We start from the raw sequence: 27056 nt of genomic DNA on the forward strand, positions 1-27056 counted from the left end.
AAACTAACTCCACAGCAGACCAGCACATGTATAAAAAAAGTCAGCTTACAGCAGAACCTCAAGAAGAAATGTCATTTTATGCCACTCCCCAATCAGGGTCTTTTGACATTGGCCTGTAAATATCATGAGTAACTATCCTATGTAGCTAAAGCCAGGAGTCCAGATTCAAAGGAGGACTGAGATGGGATGAAATTATATAATGTCTCACTTGAAATGTAAGAGTGTGCACCCATAAGTGAAATTCAGAAACTTGACTTAAGGTATCCTGGTTCTTCATGCATAAATACTTTGGATTAGAAGTCACAACAGCCAGACACTAAGCAGATATATAAGTCAGATAGTGGGAAGTGCAGAAGAGAAGAGTGCATCACCAAGTAAGAAAAACATTTCCTAGAAGGTCCTAGGTTCACCTTCTTGTATTTTTAATTAAATAGTTATGAGATAAAATGCAATAACTAGCATTGAGATCATGGCACTCAAACCCAAGGCTTACTCCTTTAAATGGGAGTGACCTTCTCATTGGGCTACAGAGTCAAGCTACTCTTGCTTTCTCTCCTTGTCCCATAAACAGCATATTTGTGACTGCCCAGTGAGCCAATTTCATCAGAAGAGGTGGAGGGTACCCTCAACTTAGCTCAGCTTAAACTCTAGTGGTTAATACACTGTCCTGGGAAATGGAAGATATGGGTTAAAATCCTGTTAGGCTGAGGTACGTTTAGCAAGCAAGCCTCCTATTTCTGGGCAAGAACTCTTAACTATTAGTTTTCTCAGCAAAATATGAGCTTTTCCTTCTGTAGATATAGTCAGAGTACCTCAAATGGTGATGACTAGTTTGTGAATCATAAATGGCCTGAGACAGGATTCATACAATACAATAGAGAGACCTGAGGAAGAATGTCTTGCATTCAAAAGCTTGTCTAACCTTATCCCAACTACATAATCGGTCCAATAAAAGGCATCACCCTAAGAAATCCTTGCCTCTCACAACAATAATGTGCATTTGATTCAAAATGGCATCAGTACCAAGCAACTGTTCATAAAAATGACTGCAAACCATGATAGTACTACTTCTCAACCATGATAGCATTCTGGAACACAGACTGTCAAAGTATCAATGGGCATGTTTCAAGATTTTCCTTGTGTGTGTCTATAAAGACAACTTATAACAATTTATATCAGTTCTGAGAGAACCCAGTGGGCTTGAATCCTCTATATGAAAGGCCTTATAGGGAAAGGCAATCCCAAACTATTGACTAGCACTGTCATTCCATCCTGCACAAGGCAATGATATTCATGACGGACGTTGGGTTGCTACGCAATAATCTAAAAATTCTGAGGTGTAATAATTTCATGAGCATTGTACATGACCCGGTCAGCAACATTAAAGTTAATATACAACTAGTGTGGGTTATTAGAATTTCCTGTAAGACTATATTGATTTAACATAGTGGAGGATGTGGGAATAGCAAACAGGAAAGCAACACAATAGACCTAGATAAGGACACCATAGCTCACACTTAAAAGACAGTGGGGCAAGCTTTTAGCCTTAAAGATCCTGTGTCCAATACACTTTGAAAACTATTTTGCCAATCCTAAAAATCCAGAGATAAAATGAACAATTAAGAATTTAAAAAAAAACACTTCCCAGGGGAGTACTATGTACAGCTAGTCAGAAAAAACCATCAAAACCAAGATCTTTCACAGGAATTTGTTAGGTTTGATGGAACTTTGATTAGGGAGGTTTCTCAAGTTCAGGATGAAATTTCTGCTTAAAATGAATGAGAGATTAACCTCAGCATGTTCAATAGCACGCTGGTTAAAGCACTCCCTTGGGGACCTGGAAATTCTGTGTTCAGCAAGTCCAGGTGGGGTCAGAGATGCATTTTACCAAGTAACTGGAGAAAAAACAGACACTTTCCAAATGGCCTACAAAATAGGTTACACTCCCCTCAATTAGTGAAGGCTCATGCTCACATATTGGAAATTTGGAAGGATTTAAATTCAGTTGTTTACTGCCCTCCTTTCTATAAAGAATCTCCCACTGCACAGACACAGTTAGAACTTAGATCATGTATTTTTTACATGGACAGAAATCCTTCAGCTGTGACAGAAATAAGAAAATTCTGCCAAAACTGAAGGTTGCTACCATCTTAGCTAGAGGAGAATTCACATAACTTTAATTAAGAAAAATAATTACAGACTTGAGTGGGTTGAAAATTCTTCCCAGGAGAGGGCAGTACCACACATGTTTACATGATATGGGAAATTTGAAAGAGGAGATAGAAATAATGGGGTTTGCACAATTCAGATTAAGATGCAACTGTGCTAAACTGAGCAGTCCATAGATCCGAAAGAAAAAGAAAGTGCTCAATGAGTTCATTGAATATAGAAGGTCTGCAGGTTGTAGCCGTATTGGTCTAGAGGAAAAAGCAATCAGGGCTCATGGACAGAGGTGATATCTTTTATTAGACCAACAAGATTTTTGCAAAAAAAAAGTTGGTCTAATAAAAAATATCACCTCTGTCCACAAGCCCTGATTGCTTGAACATAAGATTCATTTTCACCTGGAACACAAGGAAATGCTTTCTTGATTCAAACTGTGAGCTCATACCATAGCTTCTAATGCTGCCACCCAGAATAGACTAGAAAAGAATGAAAAGTGGTCAATAGTAATACCTAAAATGAAAGCATGAAGAACCAGAATTTATTTCCATCACTCAGTTCTCAACCTCAGCTTAGGAAATAGTAGGAAACTGGACTCATGGGCACAGTGGCCCCCTTTTAGATATCAACCAAGGTAGAAAACCAGTGGAGAGAATCCTCCCCAATGAGTTCTTGTACAAAAACTACCGTAGTCATAGTACCTAGCAACAGCCTGGCAAGGAGGGGAAGTTCTGTTTGGCTCTCTATTGCTCTGCCTCACCCAGACTCCTTCCTCACTGGTGCAGAGGACCCTGCACAGAACTGATCTTCCCCCTTTTATACATCCATCACCCCAGAACTACACTAGTTCTGCCCCTGAGGGGCAGGTTTTATTCCAGCACACAAAGTGAACAGCTAATAAAATGAAAGTGCCCTTATCTGACCAAAATCGATCTTTTGTGGTTACAAGATCAAGGCCTGCATGAGAGAACTAAGATATCAAAGGAAAAGTGACTAGCATGCTTAAAAAAGTGGTGGTGTTCTCATTTCCACTGTATTAAAATAGCAGTAAAGCTGAGTGAGGAGTCATACTCTGTTGTGGTCTGTTCTCCTTTACTATCAACATAAAGAGTTTAACAACAAAGCAGTAATACTTTGGCTTACAAATTCTATTTGAATTTGAAAGTTATAGTTCACAGAGGAATTTCCACAAATAAGAGACTGGTGATATTGGGATGGTTAAGAAAAATTGGTAACAAAGGATAAACTACATAGCAGTAATCTACTGCAAACTACCTTTTAAAGGATAATTAAGCAGAAACAAAGATTCTTAGGTAAAAACAGTAGAGAACAGACAGTATTTAATACTCATTAGAAACAGAACAAAATAGAAATGTTTATTAATAATTGAAGTGGTCTCCTATAATCTTTCCTTAAAGATCAAAAGTCAAAAGAGATCTGTTCTCTGTCTAAGCATCCTGCCTATGCCATGATCAGGTAAAAAGCATAGTAGAAGTTATACAACTAATGACAGTCTAGAGAAGTTCTTTCTTTTTTGCCTTGGAGCATCTTTAAACAAGCAGTAAGTTCAGTCTGACTTAGAAGAATTTTTTTATAACTAAAATTAGTTTTTTCCCCTTTTAATAAACTGGAAATACTTAATGAATTTTCCTAAGCAGTCTAGCATATTATGTATTTTGCAATCCTTCTAATAAATAACTGTTAATATAGTGGGAGTATCATTTACCATAAGCCACTTTGGTGTATAAGTACCATTATATTACTGCACGTTTTGTAGGTTACCTGCTGCTTTAGAGCCAGCAGAGGGAGCACAAACCATTGGTTTTTGCGGGCTTCAAAACTGAAATAGCTTTATTTTCTTTATATTATTTTGTCAATGAGACATAGTTGCTGAGTTAGTCTGAAGAAGTTTTTGTGGGCTGGAGTTCACTTCATCAGATGCACCTGATGAAGTGAGCTCCAGCTCATGAAAGCTTGTGCTCATATATCTCTAATTTAGTTAGTCTATAAAGTGCAATCTACTCTGCCTTATTTTGTCAATACCAGACTAGTACATTTGTTTAACAATGACTACAAACAGCTTTCTATGCCTCATGACTGTATGAGTAAAATAAATTTTTGCAACATTATTACATAGACCACCAAGGCAAAAATCAGGGAGTGATTCTTTAAGTATCCCAAACTTTACAGAAACAGGAGATAACATATCTGGTATATGGTGCCTGGATTCTGTCACCCATGACACACATTATCATATTGAACACTGAAACAATAAATCCTCATTAACAACAACCACTGCACCAGAAAGATGCGCTGTCTTCCAACAGGCATGTTTGTACACATATGCATTCTCAACACACCTGTGCCCAAACAGCTTGAAAAAGGGGTGTGATCTGAGTGTTGAGAGGATTAATTAGCTAATTAGCCTGCTCTTCCTGTCATTACACAAGCAAAACTTCTAGCAATCTCAAGCCAAATAATTGCAAAGCTTTTGAAGGTAAATTACACTACCTAAGTGTCACGTAAAATTATTTCTCTGACAGCAGCAGGAAGGCTTTGGCTCCAAGCCTCAGTTATTCACTTTTACCAAGGCAAAAAAAAGTGTGTTAAGTAGGCCTCTCCTAAGCACATGATAAAATATACACGATAGCCTCTTCAGATGCAGAGTCAACTGAGACTCGATTTCATAATATTCTCATTGGTATATCTCGTAAAATCGCTTCCTACTTGACCATACCTTAAGAGACTCCAGTATAAGGATTCAGCACCTTACAGGACCCTAAGTAAAGATCCCAATGAAAATCCAGCAATCAGAGACATCATAAGGCTCTGTGACCCTGTCTGGAGGATTCTAGCCCATAAAACTTCCAGGACAAATTTTGCATAAGTTTTATATGTATTGCTTTCTTTTCAGTAACAGTTACTAAAATTGTATATGTACAGCGGGTCTTTGTACATGTAAACAAAAACCATGTATAAAAAGTATGGGCCAAAACAAGTGTGGAAACACATACGCAAAATAACATGGAGATCAGGCCTCACTTCACGAAAATTTGCTCCAGGGTGTATAGTAAAGCTTTTCTTAAACCTGTGACAGACACAACAGAAAAAGCATTTGCCCTGCTGCGGTCAATGGAAGTCTTACCACTAGGATTTCTTCCGTTTTAACCACATGCTTGAGTACCAGTAATCATGCCTCTGTCAGGTTTCACTTAACTGCTCCTAAACTCATGCCCCATGCTGCAAACCTGCACACGAGTAACTGTGAGGGCATAAAAGCCCTAAACACAACACTTTCTGATTGTGCATAGTCCTGCAGAAAAATGTTTTCATTTTGGAGCTGGGAAATATGCAGAAAGAGTACCTTTTGCATTCACTTGGCGAGGGGGACAAGGGAAAAGATAAAAATCTGGAAACACTGAAACATGCTAAGAAGAGTGGGTATCTTTTACATTTCTTCTTTCTGAAATTTCCTGACAGACTAACAGTGGGAGCACTGAAAGGACACCCCAAGTACACCTCCCCCCACGATTTGGGTAATGATGACAGACTGACTTGCCACTTACACAACTCTAGAGACAGACTAATAATTGTCTTCCATCAACTGAAATTATTTTGAAAACTTTTCCCTGTTGCATCATATACATATTTCAAATCCTCTGAGTCTTTTTATACACATTTAGCTGATATTGTTTATGCCAGAATTAAGAATACTTTTTTTTTTTGGAAATGTTTCCTGTCTCTGGATCAAATTCAACCTTGGTACATGCAGGCAAAACTTTACTGACATGGTTGGAATCAGGGTTGAAATTCCAGCACCACTAACCATGGGGAGCCAGGATTTTACTCCTGGTGTTGGAGAATGGAGAGTGACACTGAAGGCTGGGGCAAGCTCCTTCCTTCTCTCTCTCTCACCTTGGCCTCACAGTCAATCTCTCCTTTTCTCCCACCCTGCTTTCACTGTCTCCAGACAGAAGGGATCACATCTTTAACCCACAGACCCAGCTCATACAGCATTAAGCCTGCAGTGGCTCAGGGGAAAGGGCACAGCAAAGGCTTGCAGGGAGGGTATTTCCAGAAAGCTTGTGAATGATTCTGGCATTGGCTACAATTGTGTTCCAACAAAGTTCTATATGACTTTTCTTTTGCCACTCATGAAGAGCTGAGACAGTATTCAGCTATGGCTAAGCATTTTTAAAATTCCCCTAGCAATTTTTTGTCATCAATCCAGAGGTATCTGCACAGTACACTGACATAACCTGGGCAAATGCAGTCACAGATTTGCTGATGCGCTTTTAAAATTCCTCTCCCATTGTATGACTCACATGAAAAAGACCCCCAATAACTCCTGCATTGGTAGAATTCTCAAATTCTCTCAATTTAGAAGCAAAATATTGCCATATGTATGGGTCAGGAAGATTCCAGACCACTGCTGGATGATAATGTTACGCTGGTATCTGTAATCTGTGATTATAACAAGCAGAAATATATATGGGAAATAAAGATATACAATATTCCCACTTCATACACTGCTATTATTTGGACTGTGCTTGCAGATCCAAATTATTTTTTGCATAAAGCTCTTTTATCAGAGTACAGGTCATTTCTCACGCACATTATTTAGCTAGATTCTCAGCTGGTGAAAATTAAACATGGCTGGCTCATGTGAATTCAATAAGAGCTCATTACAACTGAGATTATACACTTTTATGTAGTCATTATTTATTTATGCAGCACCAAAATTGCTTTAGGAGTCTGCCAGGAATTAAGAAGACCAAGTCCATGTCTCAAAGATCTTACAGTTTCCAAACCTGGTCTTCCATGAGAACAATGCCTTTGAAATCTTGGACACCTTGGGCTCTCAATAAATGCAAAGGGGTACCTCCCAGATGGACCTCAAGAAAAGACTGCAAGATGCTGTTCTAAAAGCTGACATACTTAAACACATTTATATAATGCATTTTAAATAAATGTCTGAGAACCATTGTGAATTGGCCAGCTAAAACTAGGAACACAGTAGAGGAAATCTCATTAACAAAGGTATGTGGGCACTTCATTGTAGCTATGCTATTCACAATTACCATATTTTGAAGATGCTTGGATAAAGAAATCCTACCCACAGCTTGATCCCCCCACACACTGTTGCCAAAACACATAGAGCAATGCCAAAGTGCTAACCCTGTTGTTTACATCAATCAAAGATAAACCTGCTTCCACAACTCTTCTTTTCAGGACATTAGCTTATTTATGTACCTGGCAGATCTCACTTATCCAAGTGATGATAGTGTTTATATATTTTCTTTGCAGGTGGCTCATATGATGAAACAGGAATCAATATTGTGTGCTACAGGAACATGGAGGTGCCCAAATCTGAAGTTTTAATTAGTGATACAATGGTTACCCGAGACCAACAAACTATTTTTGTTTCTTAATTTTGATTTTGCTGAGCCCAAACCTTCAGCGAAGTTTGTTTTTCTCCACAACTTATTCTGTATTTTTAACTTCTTTTTCAGCAGTAGCTAGATCTTCATCTCAGGTAATACTTTAACCCTAGCACATGGAAACTGCTAAATGTTTCAAAGGCATCTGTGAACACTGCCTTCTCATTTCTGGGTAGGCTGACAACTCGATATCTGCTGACCTGTGCTGTGCATCTCACAGCTAGGTGATAAAATTAATGACCTCCTTTCAGTTGATTTCACTGGGATCAGAGGAATTGTTAGAAACACAGAGATTAATCAGAGAGATCCTTCTATTTCTTCTAGAAAAAATGAAAATTTCAGATAAAGAACAAGATTGGTAGCCTTATAGTATTACCATCTGGTAACCCTTATTGATATCATTTAAAGGAGCATCAATTAAACATATTTGGATTAGTTTTAGTTATACTGCAACTGAATACCATTGAAAAGGTGCTTAAAAATAATAGATTTGAACTTTAGCTAGCTGATATACACTGTCTCTTATTATAGTAGGTTACTAAGGTCCTCAGACTGAAATCCATGCAGGTGGGTTCCTCATGAAGCTTATCGTGGACACAAGTGTTTGCTGAGATGTATGCAAATGAAGGCGCAGGGCCTAAACCTGTCAGATTCTCTGGAGGGACTATTTTATTTTTTAACTGACTGAAAGACAAGCTACAAATCAGTAGTGCTGCATGCCAATATTTAAGATTAGTAAATTTATATGAACTAAGTATAAGATGGACCTGTAGCTCTTCGGATATTGACATAGTCACAGTTTCTCAGGTATAGGATTTGTTTTCCTAAACAAATCAAAGGAGTTCAGCACATTTGAGGGGACTCAAAATATATTAAAGAAGAGCATCACAGTGAACTTTTCATCACCCTCCTTGCAAAAGTGCTTGGATCACTTCCCTTGCTGCACAGAAGAGAGTAGGTGAGATATCGTAGGCTTTGTAGCAAAGGCATAAGCAACTGAAATGAGAAGATAAAACGTCAGAGCACAAAGGCTAGCTAGACTATAACATGGAAAAAGAGAAGTGTTTAACTGCTAAATCACCCAAACTGCTTTGCCAAACTTTGACATGCTTGATTTCCTGTGCTTAAATAATTTTTAGGCTTTCAAAAAAGTGAGGAAAAATAACCAGCTGTTCCTTGTATAGTCCAGGAAACAAGTTTGATTTATTGCTTTAAGGTTATTTTTGAAGGGGCTGCTTGTGGCAGCCAGAGTGCCGGAGAAGTCACTGAGGCCTGTCCACTTGAAGGGCTCAAACTGTTTCCTGAACAGCCCTTCTTCACTCGTCACCTCCGACAGCTATTATTGACAACGTGTGACTGGGGCCTTGGAGTATTTTAAAACAGCAGGGGTCCTGGCCAAACAATCAGGCTGTCAATTACCTTTTCCCCTGTTGTGAAAAGGGGGCCCAGGACAATGCAACTTCTCAGCAGGGGGTTGTGCTGCTCCAAGTATGTGACCCACTGCACAGTGCAGCATTCAAAACCAAATAAATGGTGGTGCCTGCCCTTTTCTCTGCTTGGATGAGAATTGCTGGAAGGTGTAGGTGTCTCCATGGAAAGGTTTATAAGTTCTGCTGAGGCAGAACTTACTTTGCGCATTATTATCTCCTTCCAGTTCCCCTTTCTTATGTTGGGAGGGGGGAACACTTCTCCTCCCCCTGCCCAAGTAGCCCTGACCACAGGGGAACGCCCAAGCTGCTCTACCTATATTGTGTCTTTTAAAACTTCCTGTGTGCCTTGATCACTTGCTGAGAGGACTGTCCATCATACAGCTGCTTTGTCTGGCAGTCACTTCCATTTGAATTTGACTGACTGAGGAAGCCTGAGTTATTTGTAAAGAACAACAAGGCTTTTCATTCATAATTTCAGTAGGGGGACAGGGTGCTAATGACTGAGCTTGAATAACCAGGGAATGCGGTATTCAAGGCAGGAAGAAGCCCAACTGGCTGCCAAATGAGAGGAAGGGGGTGATGTAGGTGAAAGTGCCTGTGTGAAAAGGCAAACAATGAAATTAGGATCACATATGTATACAAACACAAATCAGATTCTTAAAAGGTGAGGCCAGCAAAAAGATAGAGGTAGTGGGGAGAGCTAGGGAAAGTCTAACTTTGTATTTCACTACTTTGCCTTTAGAGTCGACTGACATGCCAGCTTTGCAGATTTCCAAAAACCATAAAGTGTCTGCAAAGGAAGTGACTTTTTCTACCATGGCTAGTTCACTAAAAGAAAAGGAAGGGGGGAAAAAGACATTTGTTTTTATTGTCACATTTTAATGTTTTAGGCAATCTGTTTCTGACATTAACCTGAATGAAGATTTAGTCTTTTCTGTTCAAGATCAAGATTTAACAAACACCCTAAAATGGAAGGTCTGCATTAATCTTTGCAGACTATCTCCCATGACAGATAGTGGTTTCACAAATTCTATACATTGATTTTCTAGATACATATATTCTTTGACTAGTATGCAAATATTCTTCTTCCTTCTCAAACTTAGGGCCTGATCCAGTTTACTGAGGTTAATGAACTCTCTTCAGGATCAGCGGCACTGTTATAAATGCACAGATTTATCATCAAGAGAGCCTTCTCTTTCTTTTGCAAAATAAAATTCAGATAAAATACAAGAAAATGTAGTAGCCTATAGCATTTCATCTGGTAACCTTCCCCCCACATTGCTATAATTTAAAGGAGCAATAAGTAAACATATTTGAACTAACTTTAGTTATACTAGAATTGAATACCATAGAAGAGACACTTAAAATCACGGACCTATTTTTCAGTTTCATCGAGTTTGAGGCTAGAATGTTGTACAGTGTTGGTGTTGTTTCTCTGGTGGTTGTTTTGTGGTTGGGAAAGTTGTTCCTGGGGTAACTGGTTTAATAGTTGGTCTAATAAAAGATATCAGGTTTACCCAAAGAACGTTGTCTGCCTATATCCTTAGACCAACACAGCTACAACCAATGAGAAAAAAAAAATCTTCTAGATTTCCAGTGGGATTAGAACGTGCATCTGACAGCACTCTGTGCATTGTTAGTTCCACTGTTGTTCTTGCATTTAGTTAGTTAGTTAGGCCACAATGCCGAAAGCTGCTCCACGTAGTGGGACTCCTACACATACCAGAGCTTCTTGGGTTTCTTTGGGTATTGAAAACTTCAGAGATTCACTGATGCTAAATACTCCAAAGAATCAGGTTGTTAGTTTCCACTGTTGGTTACAATAGAAAAAGGATTGTTTAAAAAAAAAAAGAAAAGAAAAGGGAAAATGTGATGGTTAAATCTCAAAAAATGGCAAAAGGAACTGTGGCCATACTGTACAGTGCCTGAAACAGTTTTTAAGAATTGCAAGACCATGGAGATTCTTTAATCAAGTGGTGGGAGTGGATCTGCCTACGCTGTGTTTACATAATCAAATGCTTTGTCCTTTTCTCTCTTTAAATAAGATACTAAATTAACTTCTTCATTTTTAAGTGGTTTTATTTTATTAAACCTTGATCCTGCAATCACTGTGTATATCCTAATCCATGAGCCCCTGGGACTTGAATGGAATTACATATGAGGCAGTGTAGTTTCATGGAAAGAGCACAGGTATGACCCACCATTGGCTCATGAGCTCTGACTTGGTAAGTGACCTGCTGGGTGGCCTTGGGCACGTTAATACCCACCTTCTTTGCCACAGTTTCTCCTTGTTCTTTAAAGCACCTGGGCATTTGTACACATGCTGGCGCTGCAGTGCCAGACCCTTTTAAAAGCAACTGGCACTGAGGCGCATGCAGTTGTATAAGCAGCAAAATGCTGATGAAAAAATGGCGGCAGCACACCTTTGAACTAAAACACATTAAAGCTGTTTTAGATCAAAAGTACACCACCACCGTTTTCTGCTCTCTGATATGCCATACTGCTCCTTATACAACTGCATGCGACGCAGCATTTTTGTGAATCCTGGCACGAAAGTGTATAAATGCCCCTAAAGATCAATGGATGCAAAGCACTATATAAGGCATTATTATTATTGTTGTTGTTGTTGTTGTGGCATGGGGCCCATCTGTATAGATTTGGCTTCAGGAAAAGGGTCCTTACTAAACATGATTACTTCAGTTACTTAAAAAAAATACATTGATATTGACAAAATCTGTGAGGGGAGAAGCATCAGTGTTGATGTTGCTCATGATGTAGTCCTCTATTACTCGAGCCCAGTGTTATCCAACCCTGCTTGAAGAAGGTGTAGATTCAAATCGATTAAAATAAGAAAAGTCATTAAAATGTTGGCAACTACAGGAACTTGCTCTAACACCTCGTTCCTCATATTGCATCCTGCAGTAGCAGTAATGTTTGCCCCTAGCTTTTCTTGTCCTAAAATAAACAAGACCTTGCTGTAGTAATAATTAGCATATAAACTGCAGCGGTGCCATCTACCACAGATCATCCCACTTTGAGTACTATGTTCTTAGTCCCTACAAGAAAAGAGAACCGAGTTCTGAAGTTTACTATTAAGGGCCTGCCTATATGACAGGGCTGCTGCCACAACACGCAGCCTTGCCAGAAGAGCTGTGGTAGCAAAACTGCTAGCAGAGACATTGACTTTCAGCAGTAGAAGGAGGTTTTCAGTTAGCTTCACTACAACATCTCCACAGATGGCAGAAGCTCTGCTGACAGAAGACCTTGTCTGTCAGCAGAGCTGTGTCCAGGTGGGGGGTTCTGCTGACATAGCTATGACGATTGTAGACTGTGATTAGGCCGGCAGAATTTGGTAGTGTAGGCCAAGCCAAAGAGCAGAAGGAAAAGCTGCATAATAGTTCAAGTAACTCAGAGAAATGAATGAGTTCACCAAGGATACAAATGTAGTTGAATACTTCGAAACTTTGAATGTTACAGGTCTACTAAAGCATGTCCTGAGCAGAGCGATGTGAGTACATCAAGAGGTGAACTGTCAGGTTTCCTTCTTTCTTTTTGATTATGTCAATGTGATGTTGATACCAGAAAATGTACTTTCTGAAATGCTTCCCAAAATATATTGAGCTAAATCCCCAGTTGGACTAAAAGAGTACAGGATCTTGCCATTACATCCTAAAGGAAGGCAGAAAATCCTAAGTGGAACTGAATGCCACCACTTCATTGCTTCCTTTACTTGTTTTAATGGATGCTGCAGGGCTCCCTACCTCGTGGGACCATGGTCTAAGTACACAATTCAAATACTACCTTTTGATATTGTAAATCATGAAGAGGAGAAAAAAATGCTTTCTGATCCCCTGTAATAAAATCAAAGATATTTGAATGATGGATATTTATATCTCTATATACGGAAGACACAACAAATAAGCTGCAGCCATTAAAGTAAAATTATTTTAAAGCTGTCAAATGAGTATGTGTCAAGCACTCTCTTCAGTGGAAGATGTGTCTAAATATCTCAGACTGCTTTGAAAATCTCAATCTAATATTTTATCAATGGGCGGAAGCCTTCAGATTACCCATTCAAAGAAGCTAGGTTACTATTGATAACCCTTGTGTACATTATCTTTTTTCAGAGGCTTAAACATGAAAGACAAAGTCAATTAGAGGTTTAGGTTTCTACGGAAATACTAGGCATTAAGAGCAGTGCTTAGCCAATCATAATCACTGCAGACTGTCTATAATCAATATCTTGATATCCGCACATTAACTCATGAGATAAGGCAGAAAACACTTACACCAAACATGCTGTACACTACCAAACAATCTGTTGTGAGGAATTAGCCTTTGTGGATAACCATATTTAAAGAGGGAGAAATATTACATCTTTCTATCATGGATCCAAGAATGGAAATCAAATAAAAGCCTGCAACAATTTTTTTCAAGGTTTAGCTGCATCAGACATCCTTCCAAGTATTCATTAAAAGCCTGATCTTGCAGCCCTTACATAAGTCAAAGTCCAACTGAACAGTCCAGCTGAAGTCAGTGGACTAACCAATCTAACAAACTGCAACCACATATATACCATCTACCATCACTATGTTTCTCAGCAGGGAATGTACCTAAAACTTAAGCACCAAAAACATAGGGCCAGATCACACCCTATGAGGTGCCCAGTTGGACTTAGGCACTTCAACACAATCCTATTCTACCTGATGATGTCTGAAAAAAATGTTAATGAGAAAGGTGGGTGAGTCCTCGTCCACCAAGGTTGCATTTTTCTGACTTGGTCTTAAGGCAAACATGACAATGTGTTACAAAAGATATAAATAATGGGTTTTCCTGGGCTCAAGCAGGGTGGAACAAGATGACTCTTAAGTGCTTAACAGGTGGAACAGGAAGTGGCCCACAACCTTCTGCTAGAGTCAAAAGGATGCCCCTTTAGCTCAAAGAGACTATGCAATCAATAGGGTAAGCTTCTAAGGGAGACATGATCACATACATTAGGCAAGCATATTTCAAAAAGACTGCAGGATCATTTCCTTTGCTAACAAGCTGGAAAGTCCCAGCATGCTAAGGGTAAAAATATAACTGCCCAAAAAGCTTTTACCCTAGAAACAGCCCCGGCATTTTAGGAGTATGTGTATATTTTTCTTAAACTTAACATCTTTTAAACCCAACTCATTTGAAAAACTTAACTTAAAAAAAATAGTTCAGGGACTACATGTGCCCCTGGCAGTTTTTGCCATACTACATTCATGTTTTTCTGTTTATCAAAATATTTTCCTCACTCCAGTCACTGTCTCAAAGATGGAGACAAGCAAGAGGGGAAATTAAGCAATGTGTAATCCTCCAAGGTGTTACCTGTGAGAGGCATTACTAGGGGTGGGCAAGAGGTCCAGTATTAAATGTGGATCCTGTGCCACAGCAGTTGCTGAAGCCCCTGTGTAGGCAGCCTGTGCTGCAGCCCCGAGCCACTGTTGTGTCAGCAGCTGCAGCCAGGGTGCAGTGACCCTGTGTCACAGCATAGGGGTCTTTGAGTCTCTGAGTGAGGTAAGATTTCCTTGGAAGTGCCCCAACACCAACAGAAAACATGCCCCCAGCTTAATACATCTCCCCTCCGCTCTGCCCTGGGAGCCAAAATAGTTATGCCTCTGCCCCGTGTACATATACAGTGCACCCACACAGTATGCTGGAGAGGAGTTACAGGATCCAGGTATCAATAACCATTTCCCTCAGACTGCAAATAAATGCCTAGAAGCCATGTTGAACTTCCTTCATGGAAAAGTGTCATGCTAATAAATGTATTTAGCCATCTAAGAATACATCTTGGTACCTAGTGTGATTATTTTGAAGCACTATGCTCCCACTGATTTCAGTGGATCTATTCCAGTAAGAACCTTGTACTTCAGTGCCTAAATCTATTTAAACCAAGGGGAAGTTATACATTGACATGCTTTCAAAAATCTGACCTAAAAAGCTTAGCCATGTAAGTGCTAAAGTTTCTAACACTTGGGTCTTGATTCTGCAAAAATTCAAATACATGCACAATTTTTTTCCATGCAAATAAACCCACGGATTATAATTAGGCTGCTCACATGTGTGAAATTAAACATATATATAGATTATATATATAGATCCTTGAAGGATTGGGTCCTCCATCTGTAAACTCAGCCAGACTAGGATGCTGTCTTCTTGGCAAATACTTAGGCATATATTTAGCTTTGAGAATATGAAAAGTCCCATTGATTTTTTTTTCTGTTTCATTGGGGCTCCTCACATACATTTAGCACATTATATATGATTACAGGATCGGGGTATAACATGCCTACTGCACGACTGCCTGCTCTTACGATAGTAATAATAATAACCTAACCATACTAGAGTTTCTAACTTAAGAAAATGACCTAATGAACCATTCTCATCTCAAATCTCTAGGCTGTTGATCGCACGTTGTTGCCAAACACGGTCTTCTCCTTCCTCCCTTTCTGTCTGGATTGTCATTAGGCCTGTCCTTTCTGGTTTGCTTCTCAGTAGACCTGGGGCTGAGCTGAACCCCCAAATCTGAACTTCCTAGACTCGAGCCAAAGCAGTTCCCTCTTCTCCCAAACCTAAGGAACTGCAAAGCCAACAAGAAACTGCACCAGGTGCATGCAGCTCAGGGCCATCTCCATGTAGTTCAGCAGAGAAACATAGGTAATCCTCCTCCTTGCAGGTGTGCCCTGGTTGCAAAGAAGGCTAATGGCATACTCGGCTGCATTCATTAGGAGAGTGGCAGCAGAGCAAGGGAAGCAGTTCTTCCCCTCTAGTCTGCATTGAGGCCACATCTGGTGTACTGTGTCCAGTTTTGGTCCGTCCCCCCCCCATATTACAGGAAGGATGTGGACAAACTGAAGAGCCCAGCGAAGGGCAACAAAAAGAGAGGGCTGGGGCACACGACTTAGGAAGAGAGGCTGAGGGAACTGGGTTTATCTAGTCTAGAGAAGAGAGGACTGAGGTGGGGATTTGACAGCAGCCTTCAGTGCCCTGGAGAGGGGTTCAAAGGAGGATGGAGCTGGGCTGCTCTCAGAGGTGGTGGATGACAGAACCAGGAGCAGCAGTCTCAAATTATAGCAAGGGAAGCTGAGGGCAGATATGAAGGGGAAATAACTCTCTCGGGAGGAGGGTAGTGAAGCACTGCAGCAAGTTCCCCAGAAAGACTGTGGGCCGGGTAGAGAAAGCCTTGGCTGGGGTGGTGCAACGGCGGACTAGATGAAGTCCTTCTCTGGGGCTCTGTCCGGCACCACCGGCTCCTCCGTCTCGCACTCTCCTGCAGAAGTGGGTGACACCCCCACCTCCCGCCGGTTTTGGAGGCAGAGGCAGGTGCGCAGCTCCCGCAGGGCACCAAGGCGCGGCTCGCCCTGCCCTGACCTGCCCTGGCCTGGCCTGGCCGCGCGCCCGCGCCCAGCTCCGCTCCGCCCGCCCCGCGCCAAGAGCGAGCTGCACCGAGCCTGGCGGGCGGAGCCGGGCGCCCCCTAGTGGGCCCCGCGCGCGCCGCCGTCTCATTCATGCGGACGCCTCAATGAAACGCGGCGAAGCTGCAGCGAGCTGGGGGGAGCGGGACTCACAGCCTGGGCTCTGCTCTGCGCGTCCCGGCGGCCGGGCCGGGGAAACCGCGGGCAGAGGACGCCAGGGCCGCAGGGCAGGCACTCCGCAGCCCGCCCCGCTTCTCGACACGGTCCGGACAGGACGGCCACTAGTCCTCGGGGCTAGCGAGGAAGGGCAGATGGTAGAGTGCCGGGGCTCGGACTTCCACTGTTGGGTCCTGTGGTGCAGTAGTGGTCGCAGGGGCATGGAGACATGGAGAAAGTCCGAGAGATAGAGAGAGAGAGATTCCTATAGAGATAGAAAACAAGGACCATCGGTCATAAACTCCTACAAGACCGTTTTAGGCTGGACATAAGAAAACGTTTCTTTACAATCTGAGCCCCCAAGACCTGGAATAGACTCCCTCCAGAAGTGGTGCAGGCACCTACTCTGTACTCTTTCAAGAAACGTTTGGATGCTTGTCTTGCTGGGATCCTTTGACCCCAGCTGACTTTCTGCCCCTGGGGCAGGGAGCTGGACTCCATGATCTTTGAGGTCCCTTCCAGCCCTCATGTCTATGAAATCTATGATATTTCTAGACATAGACAGATAGCTAGCTAGATACTCCTACAGAGAGAGAGAGAGAGATTCCTAGATAGACAGACAGATAGATAGACAGACAACCCCATCTCTATTCCCATCATAATACTACTGCACCAGAGGAACAAGCAGTGGAAGTCTAAGACCCAGAATTAATATATCTATCTATATCTATTATTAGCTATAGATCCCCAGAATTAATATATCTATATCATATCTATGTTTAATAGATATAAATTAATATATCTATATTGTATCTATGTTTAATAGATATAGAAATATCTTTATATACATGTCTAATAGAGAGAGATATTTTTATATGTATGGAGAAATATATATATATATATTATGAGGGATATATATTATGAGGGTTGTACAAACACACACGTGTGCACACACAAAAACACACACACACTCCCGTCATACTATTACTGCACCCAAGGAAAAAGCAGTGGAAGTCTGAGACTCAGAATTAATATCTTAATATAATTAAGATCTATGTATATAGCTATATGTACTCAGCTAGTTAGCTATCTTATCTATATATGGTTGTAAGAGAAAGATGGTCAATGTAATGCACTTGATTCTCACAACCAATAGTTGATCATCATATCCGTAAACGAGAGGGGTAAATAGGAAGTGCCTGCAGGCCACCTAAAAGTATCACAAAATATTTTGCTAGAAGACTGTATCATGTACAAGACTCAATTCATTGGTGATCTTCATTTCTAAGCTCCCCATGCAAGCCACCAACACTAGAAAACGTTGTGCATTTGTGTGTAAAAATATAGAAGGTGTGTGTATTTGGGCATTTTGGACATTGTAGCAAACAAACTCACAGTTTTTCAAAAGCACTACATTCAGTAAGTGCCAAGGACAAAGTAAGAGGGGGACTGTGTTATTGCTATAACAAGGCAAAAATCCATGTCAGAAGTTTGTGTGTTTGTTTTACAGTCCCCTATATTGATTTAAATAACTTGCCAGTTTATATCAAGTCACTCAGTAGGCAACACTAGCTCTTGACGCTCTTCAAGTGTTGTAAATCATCCATTGCCTGTCTATGACTTGACTGTCACAGCCCTTTAAACAGCTAGGCCTATATTTTCCATCCTCTTGCTATGTTTTCTGTTGTTTTGTTTTTTTTAGTACCCATTCTATTACAATACACCCTCACGTCAAAGAAAACCACCAGAAAAACAACCTAGGGGACACTTCCTTATGGGGTAGGGCATGCAGATTCAGAGCAACCAGCTGCTATGTGTTAAACCCCTGTTAGTGGGAGAAGGGTGGCAAGGTGGTGACTGGTACTAGCCTATGGATTAAAAGAAGGGTTCTATACCATCAGGTAGGACCCCAAAAAGGATCCTTGCCCCCCTTCTCCAAATGATAGGTGAATGAATGGAAACAGCTGTTTTCCCACTTTTATTTATGTGCAATATAAATCTCTATCAGGTATAAATATAAATAAGAGTGGAAACTATAGATCTGTAGATTATATTTATCATAGAAAAAGAGTGGAAGGGGCCTCAGGAGGTCATCTACTCCAACCCCCCGCTCAGAACTGGACTATCCCCATTCTAGATCATCCCAGCCAAAGCTTTGTCTACCTAAGTCATAAAAACCTCCCAGGATGGAGACTCCACAGCCTCTGGATAGCTTGTTCCAGTGCTTTACTACCCTCCTGGTGAGGCTAACACTTTCTGAAAACAAATTGTAGTTGTTTCTTAAAAAAAACAAACAAACAAACAAACAAACAAAAACACACGCAACACCATCAAAGGGCTTCTCCTCAAGCATGCATTTCACCCGTCACCACCAACCAGTTCGCCTGAGGATCCCAGGGACTTGTCTGACTCTATGTGCTTCAAAAGTTATTACACAACAACAAAAAATCCAACACAAAAAAAAAAAAAGAGGCACAGTGGCCCTGGAGTTGCTGCTACTACTGCAGCCAGGAGCCCCGTAGCGACGATGGGGCCCAAAAAGCAGCAGCAATAATAGTAGTCGTAGTAATAGTAGTAGCACTGCTTGCTGCAATTGCAGTACAAGTTGCCCGCCTCCCTCTCTGGCTTGCTCAGTGCTATTGCCCTTTTGAATGCCTCCTGCGGCTCCGAGTGCTGGCAGGGCGCTGGGAGTGTGAGTGAATGTAGCCCCGCAGAGCCAATGAGCTGGGACCGGATGCGATATATCCTCTGGGACAACAACTGCTCTGTTCCTCCTCAGATCCACATGACGCCATTTACTGCTGCTTTTGCAGAGAGATCACCCTACCTCCTCCGGAAAGAAAAAGAGAGAGAGAGAGAGAGAGAGAGGGAGCGAGAGCGAGAGCGAGAGCGAGCAGAAAAGCGCCGAGCCCCTCCAGCTCAGATCTCAAATCAGCCTCCTCCTCCACCTTCTCCAAGCACACAACAACAACCACCACCACAAATCCTCTGCGCTTCCAAAACACCCCCCTACCCCACCCGATTGCAAACCACGGAGCTGCCTGCAACACACGCTCACAGAGGGAGCAAGAAAGCTAAAGAGAGAGAGGGGGGAGCTTGGAGCAAGCAGCTTCTCAGCAGAACGGCTACATTGCACAAGCTGCCTTTTTTTGGAGGAGCTCAGTGGAAGAAAAGCTTTGGGATTTTATTGTAGATCCACTTGATTTTGTGTGTTGTGGCTTTTTTTTCCCCCTGCCCTCCCTCTCATTGATCATTTGCAACAACAACCAAAAAAGTGACTTGGTGTTTGGCGATTCGGCCTCCTGTTCATTGAAGGGGGAAAAAAAGAGGAAATTGTGCGAGTGATTTTTTTTTTCTCGGAGCAAAGAAAAACGCACCCCGATCTGGAGAGTTTTGTTTTGTTTTTTCTATATGTATCCATCTGTATTTACCTATCCATAAATATTTATAATCGATCTGAAGAGAGAGGGAAGGTGACTTTGCTCTGATTTTTCCCCCTTTTTCCTCTTATGATTATTCTGATAATCACTTGCAAGTTGGACTAAAGCAGTTTGGAAAAGTGTTGTTGTTTTTGTTTTTTGCTAGGGCTGGATTTATTTGCAAACCACAGGAAGAAGAAAATACAAGAGAGAGAGGGGTTTGGTGCAACGCCGCGATCACGGTGAGAGTCCTTTCCTTCTTTGCAAAACAAGTTGGTTATTTTGTTCTCCCCCCACCCCACCCCCATAGCCCGGTTGTTCCCCAAAAAACTCGTGCAAACGTAGGTTTTCAGGCCGATGCCTCTTGCAATCCCTGCAGGTTCCCTCCCAGCCTAGCTTGCCTCCCTAGAGAGGAGCTGGGACTTTCAGAGATTTCTTTTTTTTCCGGAGGGCTGGGAAGGGGGAGAGTGCGGATGGGGTTGGAGGTTTGTGTCGAGTGGGTTTCCCCTTGAAATGACTTGGCAGGGAGGGAGCCCCCAGCTCCGCGCCATTGGGGAGAGTGGGGGAGAGTTGAGGGGCGGAAATCTACACTCAGGTTGGCGCATTTGCAGGGAGAAAATGCCTGTGCATGTTGCAAAGCTTGGAAGCTGCTGGCGTGACTTCTTTGCCTGCTGTATTCTCCCTTGGTCAGTTGCACTTCTTCTTTGGTCAGTTGCAGCTTCTGAGAGTTACAGACAGGGACGTCTTGTTAGAGCCTCTCTCCAGGTTTTTTGGTTGTTTTTTTTTAAATAAAGATTTGTTGGAGCGGGGGAGGTGGAGGAGGGTTAGACTTCAGGCTGTTTTGTTTCCCATGCTTGATGGATTTAGCAATCCCTGCTTCAACAGAAGATTTGCACCATTGTAGAATTGCATTGGGAGATCCGTGCCATTCGGAAATGAGCTCACGCCTGATAGATATGCGGGCTTGTGTGTGTGTGTGTGTGTGTGTGTGTGTGTGTGTGTGTCTATGTGTGCCATATACTTATGGTTTCCCCCGCCACATCATCCCCTTAACAAGTCTGAGTTTTTGGTGTGTCGGATTGAATCTCTTCGAGGAAGGTGAGCAAGGGGGGAGGCTCAGTGGTGTGTGCGTTGGTTTGCTTTTTGTAACAGGCTCTGGAAATTGCTGGTGTTTTCAGCAAGCTGTTTCTGTGTCAGTTCTGAAAGTTTGCCCCACCCTGATGGTAAAGTCCCTTTTGCCCTAATCCATAGTCTGATCACACACTCAGCCCTTAATGGGGGTTTCAAAGCACTTTCAAAAGAGAGGCGGTGGTTGGTGTGTGTGTATGTGCGCGCGTGCGGTGGAGTATGGGGGTGGGGGTGCATTGCAAAGGGGCTTTGAGACAAAACAGAAATTCATGGGCAGAGAACTTTTCCCCCCTTAGGCTTGCCTCCTTCCAGCCAACAAGGCATGGGTTTTTCCACAGCAAATACAAGGCGCACTTTGCTTTTTAAACTTTCCCAAACCTACAAAAGCTGAAATCCTGCCCCCTAATCCCCCCCTCCAAGCCCAGTTAGCAGTCATGGCATTTCAACTCTGCAAGTGAGTGGACTTTGGCTTTTGGAAGTGGTGAATCGTGTTATCACAAAAAAGCAAGTGTTTCTGCTGTACCATGTTCTTAGGCGGTAGGGAGGGGGAGGGGGGGGGAGGAATTGAAATCAACCGAGATCAGAGGGGAAGAGTCCTGCTTTCCTGAAAGAATTGTAGGCAAGTTTACATTCAGAAACGAGAGTAAGTGCAGGGAGTTTGCATCTTGTCCTGTAAAAGGGGTATATCAAGCTAGACAGCAAGCTCCCAGTACAATAAAATTCAAGAGCTGTTTGTTATGCTAAAAATCTTGTGATCACTACTTTGCAATTCATAATCTGAGGATTTGGCTGAAATGGACACAAGTGACTCAAAATAGATAAAGTAGTAGGAGCATTGGCAAGGCTTCCTGCAGCTGACTTCCTGGAGTATAAACTGGTACTTAGGATAGCTTATCTGAAGGAGAAACCTGCATTTTTTCTGAACTGTCTTGGAGATGTTCCCTCCAATGAGAAGTTATGTAGGAGGCTTTACATAACCCAAGTGGATGAGACTCTTTCAAACATCTCTTGGGGGAGGGGAAGGGGGAAATAGTTAAAAGGAAAAATTGGCTTGACTTTCCTGATAAGGCGGCTTCGGCAGCCTCCTCCCACCTCCATCCCAAAGGATGTCTCCTGTTTATCTCCAGGTTGTCTGCGTTTGTGAAGCTGTTGGTTCCATTTGCAGTATCAGTCAGTCCTGAGAGAATGAAGGGATTGCTGTGTCCCACCTGCTGAGTATGTTGTTCTGGACAAAGATGAAGCCTATAAAAGGAAAGGAAGAAAAGAGCAATATCTTCTTCTGCAGCTTTCACCTTGTTGTTTGAAGGAGTTCAGTTTTCAAGACCTCTGTCTTTCTAAGGACCTGCAAGTCCGGGTCAGTTATACTTTTAGATGGGATTATTTCTTGGGATGCAGTATTTGATTAAAAGTCTCTCTTTGCTCTTGGAAGTTAGCTTAAGCCTCACTGGAGGAGAGGAACAAGGACATATGGTGTTGTAAAGCTCTTCTGAAGTAGGGAAGAATTCAGCTTTTCTTTTTTTGTCCTTAAATAGGTTCTAATAAGGGCATGTCTATTCTGGATTTTGTATTTAAACTTTTTTATTCACAAGAGGCTTAATTTGAAATAAACAGGCACGGGTGTAAGACAAGTTTGTTAAGATTGTTTTCACACTCAGCTCTGTGATTTGATAATATGCATGGGTGAAAACATGACTGAACAAATAATTAATACATATAATATTTGCTGTTAAAACCCTATTTGTTCTTCTTGTGAAAGGGTCCAATTGTGAAGATTTTAAAATCTTGTTTTGCCTTGAAAAATAGGAGTTAAGATAATATTCTTTCCTTTTCCTACCAGGAGAAAGACCAGCTATTGAGGCATTTATTGCAAAAGTTCTTGTTCTATGGTATTTAACATTTATGTTGTATGGTATTACTTAATGTTAGTGTTACCCTGTACACATTCATTACTATGCTGCTCTTTCTGTGTAGTCTGTAAGAAGGAAGGTACATATTTGGATTTGATTTTAAAATATTACTTTGAATCCTTATGTGGCTAATGCACTTTATGTCTACTTTAAGATAACATTAGAGGAAAGATATTTAAGATCAAGGTTTAACATAATTATTGGTATATGATGCATTTTACATTTGTGATACTGGTCTTGCATTAATTTAATTTTATGGGATTTCCATACTTATGGCTATCTCTATTTTTAATAACTTGTATTGTTGGGAGTGTTCTAAAAAGTGTCCTTAAATATTATTCTTGGATTCTAGTCTTTCACAGATTGCATTCTCCATGTTTCTGCCCCACAAGTCGCTGTCTTTTCTGGTGATGTCCACAATTTGATTTACAATCTATATGTGTTTTGAAATGTAAAGACAATTCTGTGGTGGTATTTAGTTAGAAACTTCTTGCCATATTGCATTTCTCTTACTGATTCTTAAAATAACAATTGCAGTGGAGTACATGAGCATGACACTAAAATATTGTAGAGATGCTTTACTTATGCTGTTGAAGTGGTAGCACTAACTCGGTTAATGTCTAACCTCAAACATTTTTTTCCTTTTTATTGCTTATCTTGGGACCATTTGCATTAAACTAAAATTTCCTATTTACATTATGTAAAATATAATATGTAAAGAGCCTACCAAGATATTATCCAATTTTAAATAAATTTGAAGAATCAGGTCTGTCATCAACAGGTCATACTATACTTGTCAACATGCTTGTAGCCTTTTTTTGTATAAAATATATGTTTAGTTGTGTCACGAGAGAGAGTTGCTTTAGGTGGCAAAATGTTGAGCATGTTAAAATCCATAGTTTAGCTAGAGAATGGCTGGGAGGTCTCAGCATCAAGTTTAAATGCCCATCTTTCCTGAAACCACAGGTTTAAATCCTGCCTGAGCTATCAAAGCCCTCCTCTTACAATTTGTGTCACTTACTTATGGGTGTTGGATTCCTCTTAAAAAAAAAAGAGCTCTGTAGGCATGTAGAAAAATCTGTTTGTTAGTGCTTTTTAATAAGAGTAAAAATGACCTTGGCCAAAAACTAGCAAAGCACAATGTATTTGGCTGGCTGGCTCCTGTACTCCACCCAAGATGCAGCTCCATTTTGATGGTGATGGGTGTGTTTAATTTGTGAAATGCTCTGGGACCTTTCAGGATAAAACATATATGTAAAATGTCTTGCAATAGTGAATCCTTTCTTTGTTGCTGCAGGATTTCAGATGTGTTCTAAGCCTGCTGGAGTGATAACTCTTCAGGGTACTGATGGAGACAAGAGCTCAGAATGGCAGTGGGTCGCAGTCCTTGCTACAGGTTCGTCGTGACAGTGGGAGGCAGCATGGAGAATCTGACGTGAGAGATGTTCTGACGCAGCAGGTTCATGTGTTGTCTTTGGACCAGATCAGGGCCATCCGAAATACAAATGAGTACACAGAGGGACCTACAGTGGCTCCAAGACTGGGTGTTAAACCTTCCCCTCGTCCAGCTGCCCAGCAGAAAAATGAAAGACTGCATGGCTTGTCTGAGCATCGTCATTTTAGGATCCAGCATCCGCAGATACACACTTCTCCTCGGGCACCTCTGTCCCGTTCCATTAGCACAGTCAGCACAGGTTCACGGAGCAGTACAAGGACAAGTACAAGCAGTATCTCATCTGAACACAGACTTTTAGGATCATCTTCTGGGCCTGTTGCTGATGGGATAATCCGGGTGCAGCCCAAGTCTGAGCTCAAGTCAAGTGAGCTGAAGCCTCCAAGCAAAGAAGACCTGGGCATGCATGCTTATAGGTGCGAGGACTGTGGGAAATGTAAGTGTAAGGAGTGCACTTATCCGAGGACCCTCCCATCATATTGGATCTGTGACAAGCAATGTCTTTGCTCAGCCCAGAACGTGGTTGATTATGGGACTTGTGTTTGCTGTGTGAAGGGCCTCTTCTATCACTGTTCTAATGATGATGAGGACAACTGTGCTGACAACCCGTGCTCTTGCAGTCAGTCACATTGCTGCACTAGGTGGTCTGCCATGGGTGTTGTGTCTCTATTTTTGCCTTGCTTGTGGTGTTACCTACCAGCCAAGGGTTGCCTTAAATTGTGCCAGGGGTGTTATGACCGGGTAAATAGGCCTGGATGCCGCTGTAAGCACTCAAACACCGTTTGCTGCAAAGTTCCAAATGTCCCCCCTAGGAACTTTGAAAAGTCAACATAGCATCACTAATCAGGAGTACTAAAGTAATAAGAATTATTTTAACATACATATGCAACCAACTAAACAGCTGTAATTTTGGCACTGTAGTAGGAGGGTTGGGGATATACTTTGTTGTTTGCGGTGAAATGCTTTTCTATGTGTGCCATCTTAACTGATATGCTTGTTAGAACCCATCTAATGGAGCTCAAAAATGGGATACAGTACTTTGTGATCCACCTATTGCATAAGCTAAAGCAACATAGACACTCCTAGGCAACTCTGTCGTTTGTGAATAGTACTTGCAAGATTTGTAAATTAGTTAATGACTCCTTTTTTCATTTTTTCTGCCAGAGATAATGTTCTATATTTTTGTATATACGATAATATTTTCAACTGTGAAAAACAAGTGGTGTCATAGAACGTGGCACGGTCACAAAATATTATACTAATATGTTGTACATTCGGAAGAATGTGAATCAATCAGTATGTTTTTAGATTGTATTTTGCCTTACGGAACCCCTCTATTACAAGACTCTGATTTCCCTTTGGACTTCATGTATATTGTACAGTTACAGTAAAATTCAGCCTTTATTTTCTAATTTTTTCAACATATTGTTTAGTGTAAAGAATATTTATTTGAAGTTTTATTATTTTATAAAAAAAAGAAATATTTATTTTAAGAGGCATCTTACAAATTTCATCCCTTTTATGAGAACGTCATAGTTGCTGCAAATAAGGGGTGACAGATGCATATGTTCACTATAAAATAGAAAAATATATTAACGTTTGAAATTAAACTGGGCTGCTTGTCATTTTTTCCCCGTTACCTTTATTACTCGTAATTGGAAAATCATTTTTTTTCTGTTCTAATAAGAAGTTTCAAAGAAATGTGTCCATAGTATGGCTAAGACATCAAGATAATTTGAGAACTTAAGGCAAAAGGAAAAATTAAATGTATTTTTTTTTTAGTATTTCAATTGAATACGAGACAGATTCCTTGCCCTTGCAGTAATGGTGTGAATAGCTGTTCTTGTAGCATAAGAGGAAAATGAACATATAGAAATGCATTAATTTATTCCAGACTAGGTATAATATTCAATGAAAGCTAACCTAATCTAGTAAGTGATGAGCTTTTATATTTTAAATAGGAAATAATCAGTCACAAGAATATTATATTTATACAGCTTGAGTACTCAGGAAAAAAAATGGACAACTAATATCATCAGGACAGGGAGTTAGCAAGATTATTTCTTAAAAACAGAAGAATATGCTACAGAATGACAGATCTGACTGTAGTCCAGCCTTAAGTCAAATGTTTGCCTCACTTGTAAGAAAAAAATTGCTTACTTGATTTGTCATTTGTGGCAGTTACCTTCCACTGAGGTCAAAATCCTTTCACTGCCAAGTTTCCCACCGGAAGTCTAGAGAATGATTTACCTTTCTTTATTAACAAACTATCATTTCCTGTTCTGAGCATGTCTTTCCAGGTCTAAAGGCCTTAGTGCTGATTTTGTGTATTTGTACATTGGCATTTAAGAAATCACACAGCCTTCTAAATCCTATCCAACAAACATAAGGTTATAATTAGTAAATTAAGAACTCGATTCATTAGAAGTTCAAGCTTGGGGTTGCTTATTATTATGGCCTTCTGTGCATTAATTTTAACTAGTGTTCAGACAATTTGGATGTTTTACGTGAATT

At 41.0% G+C, this 27056-nt stretch overlaps 1 protein-coding gene across 1 annotated transcript; it reads left to right on the forward strand.

Annotated features, from left to right (window-relative positions):
- Window positions 1–19385: 19385 nt before the first annotated feature.
- SPRY2 (sprouty RTK signaling antagonist 2) lies at window positions 19386–26152 on the forward strand. The gene is made up of 2 exons (XM_059724146.1): window positions 19386–20296; window positions 24387–26152. Exon 2 carries the CDS (start codon window positions 24438–24440, stop codon window positions 25374–25376), a length of 939 nt encoding a protein of 312 aa, XP_059580129.1. The 5' UTR covers window positions 19386–20296; window positions 24387–24437; the 3' UTR covers window positions 25377–26152.
- The last annotated feature ends 904 nt before the right edge of the window (window positions 26153–27056 follow it).

This window comes from Alligator mississippiensis, chromosome 1, assembly GCF_030867095.1.
Source record: "Alligator mississippiensis isolate rAllMis1 chromosome 1, rAllMis1, whole genome shotgun sequence".
Taxonomy (NCBI): Eukaryota; Metazoa; Chordata; order Crocodylia; family Alligatoridae; genus Alligator; species Alligator mississippiensis.

Coding starts and splice junctions, on each gene's coding strand:
- SPRY2 (XM_059724146.1), top strand. CDS start 24,438: ATGGAGACAAGAGCTCAGAATGGCAGTGGGTCGCAGTCCTTGCTACAG.